This window comes from Helicoverpa armigera, chromosome 20 (genome assembly GCF_030705265.1).
Source record: "Helicoverpa armigera isolate CAAS_96S chromosome 20, ASM3070526v1, whole genome shotgun sequence".
NCBI classification, from domain to species: Eukaryota; Metazoa; Arthropoda; class Insecta; order Lepidoptera; family Noctuidae; genus Helicoverpa; species Helicoverpa armigera.
Window position 1 is genome coordinate 10110524 of NC_087139.1, and position 15984 is coordinate 10126507.

General features: G+C 39.4%; 1 protein-coding gene across 8 annotated transcripts in view; it reads right to left on the reverse strand.

Moving 5' to 3' along the window:
• LOC110377376 (AMP deaminase 2) overlaps positions 1-15984 on the reverse strand; it is a 48107-nt gene that overhangs the window by 1788 nt on the left and 30335 nt on the right. For 5 of the 8 annotated variants that reach the window (XM_064039618.1, XM_064039621.1, XM_064039620.1 and 2 more), the window contains 14 exons: positions 11531-11693; positions 10955-11135; positions 9798-10017; positions 9331-9456; positions 9002-9095; positions 8671-8775; positions 7835-7966; positions 7269-7432; positions 6754-6877; positions 6246-6412; positions 5796-5916; positions 5267-5440; positions 3650-3760; positions 3162-3299 (listed from right to left, as the gene is read on the reverse strand). In XM_064039618.1, the coding sequence (XP_063895688.1) occupies positions 3162-3299; positions 3650-3760; positions 5267-5440; positions 5796-5916; positions 6246-6412; positions 6754-6877; positions 7269-7432; positions 7835-7966; positions 8671-8775; positions 9002-9095; positions 9331-9456; positions 9798-10017; positions 10955-11135; positions 11531-11693 (2020 nt within the window). Of the gene's footprint in view, positions 1-590; positions 2242-3161; positions 3300-3649; positions 3761-5266; positions 5441-5795; positions 5917-6245; positions 6413-6753; positions 6878-7268; positions 7433-7834; positions 7967-8670; positions 8776-9001; positions 9096-9330; positions 9457-9797; positions 10018-10480; positions 10656-10954; positions 11136-11530; positions 11694-15984 lie in introns of those variants that run through there. The other 3 variants (XM_064039624.1, XM_064039623.1, XM_064039625.1) reach the window with 3 other exon arrangements.

Consider the following 15984-nt stretch of genomic DNA (forward strand, 5'->3'; position numbering starts at 1 on the left):
TCAGCAATAAAAAGAAGGGTTGTTTCTGATACACCACATTTAATATATCGGTCCAGTCGTCCATCCATAGTTGCGAACTAGTAGCCTTGAAGCAAATATTGTTCCCCGCCCGTAGTATGACTCAAAACTAGATTCTGGGCACATTTAAGCCCCCATATAATAGCCCATAGAAAATTGTCCCATTTTGTAATTCTAAAAGCTGTGTATGTATAGTTTATGTATAGCGAGAAAGCCAGTGTATCAGTGTATTAACAGTATGTGTATGATTCTGCTCAGTAAACCTTTTGTTGTATTGTGTGGACTCTTATTTTGGCTAGCACTTCTGCAGTCATAGTAATTAATTGAAAAGTTCCAATTGTTTTGGCAAGATTCCACCAAAATTGTATGCAGACAGATTTAAATTGCTAACTTAAAATCTATATGGTCGCCTCGAATCCACTGATAGCATGTGTTGGCGCACAAAAGATGCATACTCGCATGTGTTTCCTAGTGCCGCACAGTCCTTCATACTGGAGTGCACACTGGTGGAACCTCACCTTTTCTTTTTAATTTGGCTTATCTAGCTGTTAGGGTACATAATCAGAAAACAGTTCCGGTATGAGAAATTTTATTTTCAACAATGATAACATGTTATATTATATTATGGTTCATAAATATTGGTACAAACTTAATTCACAAGTCGTGTTAAAAGTTAAGTACGACATAGCTTAGGAAATTCCATGCAAATGTTATGTGGATCATGATTTCTTGGAATAATATTATTTACAAGGTAAAAGGGAGAGTAGGAAAATAAAAATCTGTCAAAAATATATTGCTGTCTCTTGTTGTGAAGAGTTTGTAAAGAAACCCGTTTTGATTCCGTTAAAAACTGCGATTCTGTAAAGATTTAGATGCATTTCAATAAAAAAGACCCATTTTTTCAAATAAGTGTAAAGAAAATAAATTAGAGAGGACATTTCACAATCCCATACCATTTGAGCAGAAGCACAAAATGCGAAATCAATCACTGAAATTATATTCCGATCTCTCTCAGAAAAACAAATGCAATCGTTCTCAGGTCAAGACCTTTAGGAAGATATTGAACATAATTTCAGTGATGTTATAAACTGATGTATTAACAAAATGATGTAGTCACAAGTAACACAAAAACAATCACAAAGTTAGTACGATACAACCAGTAAAGCTTGTCCCACAGCTCACTAAGCTAAGCTAAAGATATACAAAATGGAATAGATATTTTGTCCTTAAGAATAATAGAGAAAACTATACTAAAGAAAAGTTAGAAAGTTGAAGTTATTGAGGTCATTGAAGATCTTCGATGGATAGGAGTAATTAATAAAGTAAAAACAGTAGTATTTAAAATTGTTAGTAGAATTACTGATTTGAATATTTGATTCAAGGATTTTGATAAATATGTTAGTAAAAATACGATTGGCGTGAGCTGTGGTTTGTATGATAAGGTATAAAAATTGTACAATTGATTAAGCTTCACAATAAATTCTACTTAGTTTATAAGATTTTAAATGTTCTATCGACTGTGAATGTGGAAGTTTGTGAAGGCTCTGATATCCTAACGTATAAAAATAAATGCTGTAAAGAAATATTCAGAAGGGTAATTCAATGAATGTCAACTGCTTTCAAAAATTTCATGGCAGTATTCTTGTCAGTTAAGATCGTTGCACAATTTACTTGTTACAATTCAGATCTTTCGTAGCAGTCTTAATAATTGGGGTACTTACAGCGAGATACTACCAAAAATATTCAAGCATGTTTGTTCGCTAACGAAAAATATAACATTGTTCGCCCTCACATTAGTTTGCTAAAGAGAGTGCCGCACACCAGTTAAATCTCGATTATATCATCATCAAAAAGTCAGCCACACTCACAGTCCATAATACCTATTCTAATTCAATAAATTCAAGAGCAGCAAAACATTCATTTTAACAATGAAATGGCACTTTCAATCTTTCATTTTCGCCTAATTATCACAAGGGGTAATCTATAGGATCTATCCTTATTACAATAAACTTACTTTTTTTATTTTGAGGCACTATAGCCCTGGTTTTACGTAATTTTTATATATAAAAAAACAATTATTGATTATTATTAATTAATATACAGTCTAACTTGCTTTTAGTAAATGTTAAAAATTAGTAAAGTTTTATAATATTAATGTTTGTTGTCATTTGCAGCATCCACTGTCTCGTTTGTGGATGTTTATCTCCGAGCTGACATACCGTCCTGAAATTATATGCGGTTTTTTTAAACATTATGACGATTTTTTAACCAGTTTACATTTTTACAGCTCGCATCAAATAAGGAATTTTGGAGCTTGCAATAGAGCCGAGTCCAGCATAGAAAAGACAAGGGCAGACGACGATGGAGTTTACTTTTATTGAAAAATGCATTCTGGTTCTAAAAGAATTGAAGGAATGTACGAAAGGTTAATCGAAATCTTATTTAGAAACATATAGTTTTAGATATAAACATAAACGAATAAAAGCACAAGATCAACATTTAAAATGAGTTGAATACATTGAAAAACACGCATGCACAACACAATATACAGACAAACAATATTTTCATAACGAGGATCTAATATTTAAGTTAAAATATTTTTTCCTATATAAGTTACTAGCTTGACAATCCATACTGAATTTAACAACCTACTTGAATTTTATCTACCTACTATCAAGTCATCTACAATTCTACATAAATCAGAAATTCTAAATGTTACTTTATATGTACTAATCAACTGTGTACCTATTATATAGTGTGGCAAACTGTTTTTATTGTATGTGTAACTGAGTTTTGTAAAGTAAATGTGGCATCACATATAGTTTTGCCATGTATAAGGAGAGTATCTACAGCTGATGAAACATCTGAGCCGTTTCTGTCAGCAAGCTTTTAAGCAAGCGAAAAAACAACTACTTATAGCGTCATAAGATAGTAACTCAAATAGGTAATTTAAATGCCTATAAATAAAAAATATTATATGTATAAAAGCTCACTAAGTATTTTAGACAGAGTTCGTATTTATAATTGATACATCACAAAACTAAGTAAAGAAGCCCAAAAGTGTGCTGTTTTTTGTACATATACATGTGTGAAAAGCCTAAAACTGTGCACTAGGTGTTTGTTTGTACTCCAAGTTAATGTACCTTGAATATGTTGGTGAGTTCGTCGAGCAGGGTCTCGTGTCGGAAGGAGATGCGGATGTCGGGCACGTTGGTGCGGGTGATGTCGTTGCCGGCCACGCCCTCCTTCATGTAGTTGGGGCCCAGCCAGTACTGCTTCATCTGGTTGGTAAAAGGTAATGTGAAATGTGCTACAATTACAGTGACTAAGGTAAAGTTTGCAACTAATGATATTGAATTCATACACTTTTTGAAAATAGAAGTTAGGTACCTGTTTAAGAGCTCAGACAGCTGAGCTGCTTAGCTGCAGCTGAGCTGAGCTCATTCTTTTTTTGACGGACGGACATACATTGACTAAACACAACAGATTCGAGTTCCACCGATTTGAGTGATTGTATTATACAGCTTAAACAGGGACAGTGGCAATTTGAAATTTAAATCAAACGGATTGAACAATTTTCACATTCGTTATCACTTAGAATTTGAAGTGTGAATCGCCATTATGTTCTTACCTCGTGCGGGAATCCGGACATGAGCACAGAGTTTCTGGCAAGTTCACACATGTCACATGAGCTCAGCTTCCACACCTGTGCCGCGATACTGTACTCCTCCATCAGCGGCTCCTGTGACAGGAAAATATAGGTTTGTATACAATGTGGTAGAAACATTGTAGTAGCACTGAAGGGCATATAATACAGCGATTTGGTAGTATCAAAATTTCAATACTTTTTTTATATTGGTATATACATGGAGTAGTTCTTACTGGACGTGCGAGAACTGACGGAAGCTAGTTTACCTTATTACCTATAAATAAGGTTGTAACGTTGTACGTTATATTTTGAATATTTAAAAATACTAGACTTGCTATATCTCGGCCGCGCGCCGCGAGCCGTGAGCCGTTGACGGGTGACGGAAACCGGTTCGGCGAACTATCCCTCCTATGAGGCGACGCGAGCAGAGCCGGCGGTCAATCGCGAGACGGTCACTAGCACGACGCCGCGAGCCGATACAGTCTACTACTACTACTGGTCTATGTACATTTTTAACTCGCGATTTTATTGCAAATAATTTAACCGTTAATAAACTATTGTGCTTTTAAAATCACTATTAGAGTCAGTGTATACCCCAGATCGGGGTTCAAGTACCTGACTACCTCCAGTGCACCTACCGTAGTGCACCTACCCTAAGTGCACCTACCCTAAGGGCGCCTGTCTACGTGCCTGTGCCTACCTACGTGCCTGTGCTTACCTACGTGCCTGTGCCTACCTACGTGCCGCGCCTTCTACGTGTCCTGCATCTACCTACGCGTCCGGCATCTACTAGCGCGCTGCACCCTTACCCCGCCTGACCGCTGCCGAGCTGCCTGACTATACAGGGTAGTAGTGTTCTATAGCGGGCCAGAACTTAACGCGAGCTCGATTATTCTAAACTCACTCCCGGCTCTGCCGATCTTTTTGTGTAATATAGACTATACAAATTTTCTAAATTACTCTTTTTATTCCTACCTATTAGTCTACCTACCACTAAACCAAAACGTTACAGTGGCGCCCAATAAAGGTAGAATATATCGAGCCGTGTTTAGTTCTTGTTTGCTAAGCATTTTGTAGTTGTCCTGGTGTTGGTTGTCTGTCAGTTGTGTTGAATTTAATCACAGCCTACCAAATGTGAATCTACCCACATATTAAAAAAAAAAAAAATCTCTAATATTTAAATTCAACCGTCCATTTTTTTTACTTGACCTACCGTCAATATTTTTGTACCCCCAAATTTTATTTTTTCTTCACATTGAAACATACTTTAAATATATTTTCACATATGGTTAGACTGACCACAAACGTGCTGATTTTGCATCTTTATTATTTTTGTCTTTATTTTGCAACACACTCCTTACTGCGGTTTTAATTTTCTATAATGTCGTACCCTATTAAGTTTTTATCTTCCATCATACATTTCTTGAATTCATTTTTTAGAAATCTTCCATCATACATTTTCCTATAGATCTCTTTCATCTCCTTCTTATCCTCTCTTTTTATCCAAACAATATCCGTACATCTTCACGATAGAGCGGTGTTATCACAAACAGACACGTCAAAAACCCCATTCCCTGTATACTTTTGAAGTTTCCTCACCTTGGTGAAGTGGAACTGCAGCGGGTCGTCAGTACTGAGCGTGATGCAGAGTCCTCGCGCGAGGAACTCGGGGAGCGGGTTGCGGTGATAGTTCAGGAACAAAGAGTTGTTGCTCAGAGGAGACATCGCGATGGAGATCTGTGCTAGGTAGTACAGGTACTGCAGAACTGGCACCTGGGGAGAAATGTGTGTACTTTGTAGTTAAGAAGAGATCGTAATTGTTAGGAATAGCATACATAACCTGTGTGCAAATACTTTTGCAAGAACATAAAACAACTGTATTAAACAACTTATTTTTTTAACCAACACGTTTATGTTTCTACAAGAATTATTAATCAAAAATATCTCATCTTAGTAGGAAGTGATTTTACTGAACCAAACACATCTAGATATGCTTTTGTAGCTTGTGTTTGTGTTGTCACAGTTTTCCACAATACAACCTAACTCTCGGATTTTAGGTCCAGCATTTTCAAACATTTATCTCAAAATTATTGTGAAATTCAATATAGAAGACAGACAGAAAACTTACCTTCCTAAGCAGCAGTCCGTGGGAGATATTCTCAGCGAGCAGGAAGCCGCACACGAGGTGTTGAACTGGACCTGCCTCACCACAATGAGGACGCAGCACGAATGTGTTCAGTCCTTGTTCCCTGGGAAGAGAAACATGAATTTATTTTGTTAGTATACAACCGTAATCCTGCGTAAGGCTGTAGATATGAAACTTGGGGCTGCCTGGATGCACCTGTGGGCTTCGGATAGCCTCTGAGAAGAATAGTGATGAAATAAATCTGTCTGCAGGTCTATTGCCACCGACGGAGCCATATCAAGTTTTATTCTGTCCCTTTCAGTTTTTTTTTCGATTTGAGTACCTACCTACATCTTTTTGGAAGTCGGTTAAAACTTAAGGCTATGTAGGAAAGTTAACCCGACGGTCCTCTATAACAGCTAAGGCTAAGTAGGTATATAAAAATATACTAACTTCCTGAAGTGATTCAGCACGGTCATGTTAGCGTACATGTAGTACAGATAGTACGCGTAGGGCGGATTCTCCTCATCATCATACTCCTCAGGGCTCTTGGCGTCGGCGTCTAACATCGGGTTCTCTGGCTTCGACTCGTCGTCTACGCTGTCGAAGCCTACCACGTGCTGGAGAAACGAAAAGGCATTAATTGAAAATTAAGGGCTTATGTTAAAATTGTGGGATAGACTGAAGTCTCCTTGTTTTTGAGAATTCCTTTTGAATTCAGGAAGATAATGGTTTTTACCTGACTTTAAAAAAAGAGATTCGAAGTTTGACCTCTGTGTATGTATGTTTGAGCGCAGTTATCTCGCGTTTGATAGAATCGATTTTGATGTACTCTCCAGCATAGTATTGGAGATTTTACGTATATTTTTGAAGTGAGTTTTATTTTTGATCTTTGTTGGACACCGTTCGAAAAGTCCTATCCTTCATCATCATTAGTTTTATGGTCAATGTAGAAACTTACAGTAAGAAACTTGTGCAGTTCGTAATTGCTGTTGGGATCCTTGGTGACCTCGAACAGCGGCTGGAAGATGTTGCTGAGGAACTCCTGGAAGTTCGTCATTATCTTGTTTGACTTGAAGATATCGCTGTGGAGAGATGATCTTTCGTTAGAACATTGTTAAACTTAACACTGGGGAAAGGGCGATAATGGTAAGCCCAGGTTGCTAAATTACAAAATCAACAGAAACAATAAGAGTTAGGAAACCGAGTATATGACTCGAGATCATAAAAATGAACTTGATTGATTGATTGATATTGATGTGGAAACTTTTTGATAAGATACATATCGTACAAAAGGGTTCTACAAAAGTCCTACGTTCAGCGGTGGACGGTTATTGGCTGATATATGATGATGATACATAAACAAATGACGTTTGCTGAAAATATCGTAAAAAAACAAATGACGGTTGCTTTAACATACAGCCAGAACAATATCAGGCAACTATTATTTCGCAGCTATAGCTAAATATAACTCACTATAGCCTAGGGATCTGTATGAGCCAGCGCACGTTGTCGGAGTACACGTTGTACTGGATGGCCCACTTGGCGAGCTTGGCCCACTCGCCCGGGCTCTTGCCGTAGATGGACAGTCGAAGCTCTGCGTTCTGGTACTTGCTTTCTTCCAAGTCTGATGCTACTTCCTGGGAAAGTGGGAATTTGATTATTTAGATTCTAAAAACAACTAAACTTTGAAAGGAAGGTAAGCAAAAAGTTATTGGACTTTAGTAAGGGATTATTTGCCATAAGAGATATTGCAAAGATGCGTTTTGAAAAGCTGTCAATTTTATTTCAAAACAGTACTAGCCGCTGGAGAAAACCCCTCAACACTGTTTGAGATAAGCTCCCTTATGGCGAAGTATAAAACATTTCATTCTTTCAGAACTCAATGTAACTCTATGCGTAGGTCTCCCCTCGACAACAAACGCATCCTTAACAAATTATTAAGTCAAGATGCTCAAAAATCAACTGGGCCTCTTAAAGTAAATCTTTAGGTAAGTCCCCCTTTCAAATAAAGACTTAGAATTTCTGATGTCCATAATTACCTTGATGATCCTAGCGAAGTACTTCCCGTTCATGTAGTTGTCAGTCTTGAGGAAGACCTCGCGCAGTCTGCTCTCGCCGATGGGATTGTACTTCGCGTTGAACTTGTCGAAACGGTGGAACGTGTTGCGGTCCTGTACCAGACAAAGATAAAAGATGATAAGATTTTTTTGAAGTAATTTTATTCTATCAGTTGTCTTAGCACCCATAACACAAGCTAATCAATAGCTTAACGTGGGGCTAACCGACCGTGTGTAAAAAAGGTATCCCGAACTTTAATTTGGTTATACCTACTCTACTGGGGCCCGATTCTCCTAATTTTACTTAAGCGACCTTCGATTGACGTTCGACTCGATTCGACTGAGATCCAATCCCGACTCGATTACGATTGAAGCGTATGTGGCATTCCGCTATTTTTTCTTTGAAATAAAACGTTTTTATCCTTTTCTGTCATTCAATAATGAATTATTTTGTCTGCAAATGATTTACGATTGCAAAATGATTGTACAGCAAACTACCGTATAGACCAAAATCATCAAAATAGCAGACCAATCGCACACCAATCAAATGTCAATCGAATACGATGGTCTTTTATTAGTAGCAGAATGCCCGATATGGTTAAAACTGCTATTACGATCATATTGCAATTCGATTTCTATTCGATTTTGACATTATTAACTTAGGAGAATCGGGGCCCTGTTGTCATGAGTGTTATTCTAGCAGTACCTAAGAAACGTCAATGCAATCTTTCAAAATGGTTGTTACTCTCTTAAGAGACAGACATATTTTTTGTGGTATTCTTGTTTGTTTAGAAATCTTGAGAATTGACTTAACTTACCGCATGTACATCAAGCATATCCACAGTGAGGTCATAGGTGCTGAGGTTCATAGACTGGAACACTGACTTCAGCGTCATCGGAGTACCCTTGTGGAGAGTCACCACCTGCGAACATCACATAAATATCATACCATCATTAATATAGGTGGTCATTATCTTCCTACACTTATCAAAATTTTTATTGGGGCCGGTTTTCTCTTCTGTTTGCCGTCATCTCACAGGTGACATTATTTCTAACCATATCGACTTTCACAGAATCCATCCATCGTTATTTTGGTCGTCTTCTTCCACTATATTTTCTTAATAATAAGTGTTTAATGGAAAGGCGTACCTCATCAGCATGATTCTTCAAAGTCTTCTTAATGAAGCGCAATAGGTGTTTCTGGTTCATGCACGACGCTGCGTGGATATGGGTGTCCACTTTCCTGATGAATAAAAAAAAAAATAAAAATATGTACACGTAACCCCTTCTTTTGCAAGATTTAAAAAAAACTGATTCATGCTCCAGCTCTTGGATCATAAGATTCTTCATTCAAAAATAAAAGTCATGAATAGGAATCGGGGGAACCTTTTTCTACTATGTATCATCGTCTCAAACTTCAGAACCCGTTGTCACCTTCTATAGCTTTCAGAGTAAAATCAGTCTTCATATAAAGTTACCTGATGTTATAGAAGTCCCTGTGAGGCACAGCCTTTTGCGAGGCGAGCTCTCGAAGCTCGTTGAGCAGCACGTGCAGCTGGAACTTGGACGACAGGTACGACAGACGACGGTAGCAGAACGACTTGCTGGAATGAGGAAATTGATATATGAAGGACGTGGGTCTATGAAGAATTTAAATTATCAACGTCTTTCACTAAGCTGAGTTTTTTGGAAAAGTTTGGATGAATGACGAGGTTGAAATACTTAGGAATTTGATAAGGAACGTTAATTCTAAAGAACAGAACAATAAACAAGGAGTGATAGTTTCTCAAAATTAAATGGCATAGAAAGTTTACCTAAGTTCTTGTCTTATTTGGACCTTAGACCTATGTAATATGTACTACATAATGTTGGAATTTTATATTCAAAGGAAAGAAGAAACGAAGGACGTTATTTTAGGGAGAAAATTATATAATTTTTCACTCACAGCGGTCCATCAGACATCATATTACACATAGTATTCTTGTCCTGTATAAACTGCTGGAGCGTGATGTACTCGTACGGCAGCCGCGTCTCCTGGCCATCCTCTCCCTTCTTGTAGAGGTTGAACACCCCCCGGTCTGGTCTGATGATGTAGTCCACTGGGTCAGGGTTGTGGCACTCCCAGGGGTCCTTGCCCGCTCTGAATGGTGGGTGGACGATGTGATCTGGGGAGAAAAGAAGATTTTTAAGATAAAGTTGCTTAGAATGAGGTGTGTTGAAGTTTCTTAGGGTTACAAAACGAAGACAGCTTAGAAGAGCATGAGTTCCTATAAATTATGTGTAAACCAGGTACTTCATAGAAGCTCTCTTTACAGTGCCTGCTGAGATTTGAACTCGTTGACATCTAGTGATCAAGGAATATTTTGACGTTCGTCATAAGTGGTTGTTGAACCTTGTTGCAAAAATCATCGAAAAACACATTCTTTCCGTTTTTTCAAGTACGAGCATATCCTAGTCCTACACTTGCTTGGCTTTGAATGCCACGCTTGTCTTTGAAGTAAGATGCTAGAAATCAGACCATCAAACAACTTACCAGCAATATGCTTCTACGCCTGCACTAGGTATGAAGACGCTTGCTGGAGATCTTCTAACGGTACCTGTGAGGAGATCATCAAGCAAGCAACGTACCAGCAATATGCTTCTGCACGTGCACGCTGGGCACGTAGGCCGGCGCGTTAGCATCGGTACTCCGCACGAACCGCGCCGTGATGGTCGCGTAGCTCTGCTGTGACATCTCCATGTACCGCTTACGCATCTCCAGAGCCTGCACCAGGTAGGAGGACGCTTGCTGGAGATCTTCTAGTGGGACCTGCGATGAGACAACTTACCAGCAATATGCTTCTATGCCTGCAACAGGCATGACGACGCTTGATGCAGATCTTCTAGTAGGACCTGAGTGGAGATAGTGAAGCAAAACAACCTACCAGCAATATACTTATGCATAAGCGTCCTCTAACTGGAGATCTTCTAGCGGGACCTGTGAGGAGATGATGTAGCAAACAACTTACCAGCAATATACTTCTACGCCCGCACCAGGTACGAGGACGCCTACTGGAGGTCTTCTAGAGGGACCTGGACGAGATAAGGAAGCAACCAACGTACCAGCAATATGCTTTTGCACGTGCACGCTGGGCACGTAGGCGGGCGCGTTGGCGTCAGTGCTGCGCACGAACCGCGCCGTGATGGTCGCGTAGCTCTGCTGCGACATCTCCATGTACCGCTTGCGCATCTCCAGAGCCTGTACCAGGTACGAAGAGGCTTGCTGCAGATCTTCTAGAGGGACCTGGAGAAACGTTGATTTGTTAAAACCTGTAGTTGTAAGAGCCTTTGCCCAGTGACGGTAGCAGAAACCCTGATAAGTATTGAAGGATGGATGTTTGAAGCCGATATAATGCTAAGACTAGTTGCAAAAGTACTGCTTCTGAAAAGCTGTGTGGACCTTTTGCATTGGCTTTAGGTAGGTAATTATTGAAAATTGTAGGATAGATAAATAATAAAGTTTCCTGAACCACATTATGAACCACTAGAAACATTAAGTATATAACCATAGATTTCAGTATAACAAATCACTGTCGAGTAACGAAAGATTTTATGTGGGTGTCAGATTACATTCCGTTAAGGAGACTTTCAAGAACACATTCCAAGCCTGATCCCTAGAGCAACGTGCAGTCAACTCACTCCAGAAGTATCCTCCCCACTGATAGCAACTCTCTGGAAGTGTGGCAGCACGAAGTCTGTCTCCTCATCATCAGCCGCCCGCAGCCGCTCGTCGAACACTGCGCCCGCGCCGCCCGCCTCGCTGCCGCCGAACGAACGGACTGATTGACCGCATTCTGCCGCCCTGGGGACAAAAATATAGATTTTATGTTAAAAAGAAAAATATTTATTGTTGTATTTTACCAGTCAGATCCATGAGTTTCGATTTAGTGATGATGTAGTTCTAGCCGATTATCGACTACAGCAGCTTTTCTCATAAAAGGAGGTTAAACAATTGCGCAGGATATATTATAGTGCTGCACTCACTCTTCCTTTACTCTCTAGCATGATGGGACGGCAATATTAATAGATTTAGTAAGACTGTACGAATCAAACTTAATGGCGGCTAGCAAATGACATCCGAACTAAGATGCGAGCATACATAGGTATGAACATTCCTCTGGCACAACTGCACCACTGCTAAACTTTTTCAGCTTACGAGATATCCAGACCCACCCACCATTTTTGTATTAGGTATATAATACGGCAATTAGAGTCAATGGTCCTTTTTGTTAATTAATTAATAAACAATTTGGTAGTGTAACCCAATATTGCTCAAGCACCAACAAAGTCAATACGGCATTACAATTAAACCCTCAAATGATTGATGTCCTACAGATGAGACAATATGGTCGGAGTCCTCGCAATAATTGCTCAAATACTCAAATGTACACAAGTCATTACCATTTGCGGTATTTTCGTTAATTAAGTATTTCTGTATATTACTGTTCTATTCGGTAAATAGTAATTAAGTAGGTTGTGGGCAGACGAGGTTGTTTGAAAACACTGCAATAGTGGTCATAACCTATTAGCTTAATTAGGCATTACATTTCGCTCTATTGTTATGAAATAGGCAATAGTTGTCGACAGATTATAAAAGCGGGATAGGTAATTAGTGGAGAAGAAATATTGCTCTCTTCTGAGCCTTTTTCCCAAACTATGTTGGGGTCGGGTGGTGAGAAGAAATATTGCTATGGGCAAAATTTTTATTTGGCTTTCTAAACACGGACTAAATCATAACACACAGGTCACCCATTCCCGATCGACCCTTGTGGCAGTTACGTTAGTTGCTTAAAATTCTCTATACAAGTTACAATATGTAATTGATACCTAATTATTATTTACATAGCAAATTAAATTCGATATCATTTATAACATTATCTTAGAACCTGAGTCCATATTCACAGGAAGCAGTGGGCGTTTCAGGTAACAGTATCTCGCTGAATAATCAGTTATTTGATGCCGCTTCATTAATTGACACTTATTGAGGTGCAATTTGATTCATAGGTAGATAAAAATATAACCTTCCCGGCAGTCGGCTAAAAATATTCTCAAAAAACGCCAATGCTAGCTATTTTAAAGGAATAAGTTAACTAATTAAATGTATTTAAACTGATGATAATTTTTTGAGTAAAAATAAATCAAATTAAAAACCTAAACTGAAATAAAACGAATTTATTTGCCATTTCATCGCAAAATTAATTTTTAAACTTTTATTAACCACACGAAATGGCATGAATATTTTTCTTTTTTCCTTCCTTCAAATTATATTTTTATATAAAATAAAAAAATATTACGGAGACGAGTAACATACAAGCACAGAATTACTAAATACATAAGCGGTTACTCTATAAGTAAGTATTACGTAGTAGAATAAGTTTTTTTTTTTGTTGTAAAAATGCCACTTTAAATTCACCGTTGCCTTCTCTCCGGATGTTTTATAACAACACTCGTACGCATCGGAATTTGAAACGAACGAATACAAAACATCGGATATCCGTTTTTCAATAACTCTGAGAATTGGAATCGAAAATTATCGGAAACTCACGAAAAAACTTTTTTTTTATCAACTACCAATTTAGTAGTACTGATTTCAAAATAAAAAACATAATTTTACCGAAAAGACGATTTCCTCATCGACGTCCATCTTTGACATTCGATTTTGCTTCCAAACATTATAAAGTCAACACCACAGATAACAAAACTGTCACAAATTCACATCTCCCGCCAAAACGGCACAAGTTTTTGAATAACGAAACGGTGGCAATGGCACGGACGCGTTCTGCCAACGACACGCGTTGCAATGCAATCAAATTACAAATGCCGCGACATCCCCCGCGGTAAGGGTTACTGTCGCTTCAAGGTTAATCCAATTACTTCCCACTAATAATATCGAGTCTCAGCGGTGTATCGCATGCCTCGTGTAAACGTGGCGACCGCAAAAAGAGGTTTATCGATGACTTTAGAGAGGAGCTTAGGCTTTGAGAATATTTATAGACTGGAGGTGGCAGAAGTCTTACCTCTAATGCCTTTGGAACAATGGCGGTACTTAATGCCTCTTATACGGACAACGTAACGTTTATGACGTTTATACTTGGATGAAAAAGGCGAAGATGATAATGTTGATATCATCATCAGACAGATGATGAAAGCTGATGACTCAGTTAATGCTTCGTTTCATATTTGAAAATGGCTTAAATACCATGATGTAATTTCGATAAAACAAGATCAAGCTGAGAAAATGCTTAAAGAAGAAGAATTCATAAAAAGCAAACGCTATGTCTGGGATTATTCCAAACCCTAGTCTAGATTATACAGTAATACTTAGTTACTGTTTTTATTGCCTCCATTATGAGCTAGAGCAGACGAAATAGCTCATAAAAGTAACGAGAGGGCGAGGCAATGTTTATGACAAGCAATGACAATTGACTCATAGCGAACGCTTATCGATTTACATAATTGCTTATTGTTAGCGAGATAATCAGTTATGAATGGCCTACAGTGTGTTACTCGGCCTAATTACTTAGTTAGACATAACATCGCGTGATGAAGTTCGTGAAGGGGAACGCAGAAGATAACAAATGCTTAATTCTTTGCAGACCATTTTCTTCTGATAATCTTAAGGCATTGAATTGGTTCGGGAAGAAGACAGGTCCCTTAGACGTGGGTGAAATTCCTGACAGAAGCTTTATCGATATGTCGCCAAATTACATAATCGAAACAAACTCTAAAATGAAAAAAAATATGAAGCGTCATTAAACCTGCAGATCACTCGATAAAAAGAAGTTTTTACCTAAACTTGCAGTAGCACCTACCTGACGTCACCCATTGTAGATCTGAACGCGGAGTGCAGTCAGTTCTAGCATGACCGTTTTCTTATATTAAGACCTTCCTTGCCTTGGAGAGTATCCTAAGTATCTAAAACCGGTCGGTCCTGTGTCGTATCTCCCCAGGCGTATCGGATTGACGTCTTTCGGATTGAGATAATAGACGAACGCATGTGTGTTTGCGTACATTGTAACAAGAACTGTGTGATTTCATAATTAGGTACCCGTGTCGTGATAAATACAAACACTGATTACTAGCTTATTGGGCTACTAGCTCACACAGTCTTTGCACCAGCGTACCGTGCTAACTCTTGCGCACATCCTTCAACAAAAATAGGATTCTCTTCCTAAACTAATACGCCATCTAACAATCAAACTGGATCAGTACTTCCAAGGATCAGCCGATCTAACAAACAAACTGCAGAGATATATCACTTTTATAGATTTTAACTCCTCGGTCCACAGCACCGCAAGTCTCACTAGGAAAATTCTATCTTCCTCACTGGTGGACTTTGGGGTGCCGTGTTTGGCCGATGCGTTGAATACTTGGAAAATGACTTGCCCAAATACGGTTATGCCCAGTGACCCCTCCTCTCAGAGACAGTGGGATGGGCCGCTCTGCAGCATCACACGGAATGATCTTCTTAATACGTGTAATGGTGCTGCCGAGCGTGCTCGCCTGCTGGCTGTGGGAGTATGGGAATCTGGACTATGGTTGCAGGTTATTCCGTCAACCAGCATAGGCACTATGCTGGATGACAACACCTTCCGGATAGCTACATGCCTTCGATTAGGCGCTCCCTGTGTTGCTCCGCATCGCTGCCATTGCGGTGAAGCTGTCGACAGCCTCGGGCACCATGGTCTGTCGTGCTGCAGAAGTGCTGGTCGTATTGCACGGCATGCCAGCATTAACGACATTATCCGTCGTGCTCTTTCCACCGCCGGCGTACCAGCTGTTTTAGAGCCTAATGGACTGGTACGTGACGATGGAAAGAGGCCAGATGGTATGACGTTGTTGCCATGGAAGATGGGTAGGCCCTTGGTGTGGGACGCAACATGCGTCGACACCCTGGCGCCATCACATCTTCCTAGCACGGCAGTCTGTGCTGGGGCGGCTGCAGCTTCTGCAGAGACCACCAAGCGGCGCAAATATAATAACCTTATTGGAAATTATAGTTTTGAGCCGTTTGGGGTCGAAACGCTCGGACCGTGGGGCCCGAGTTCGCGGTTACTTTACAAGGACATCGCGAAAAGGCTTGTCGACGCTTC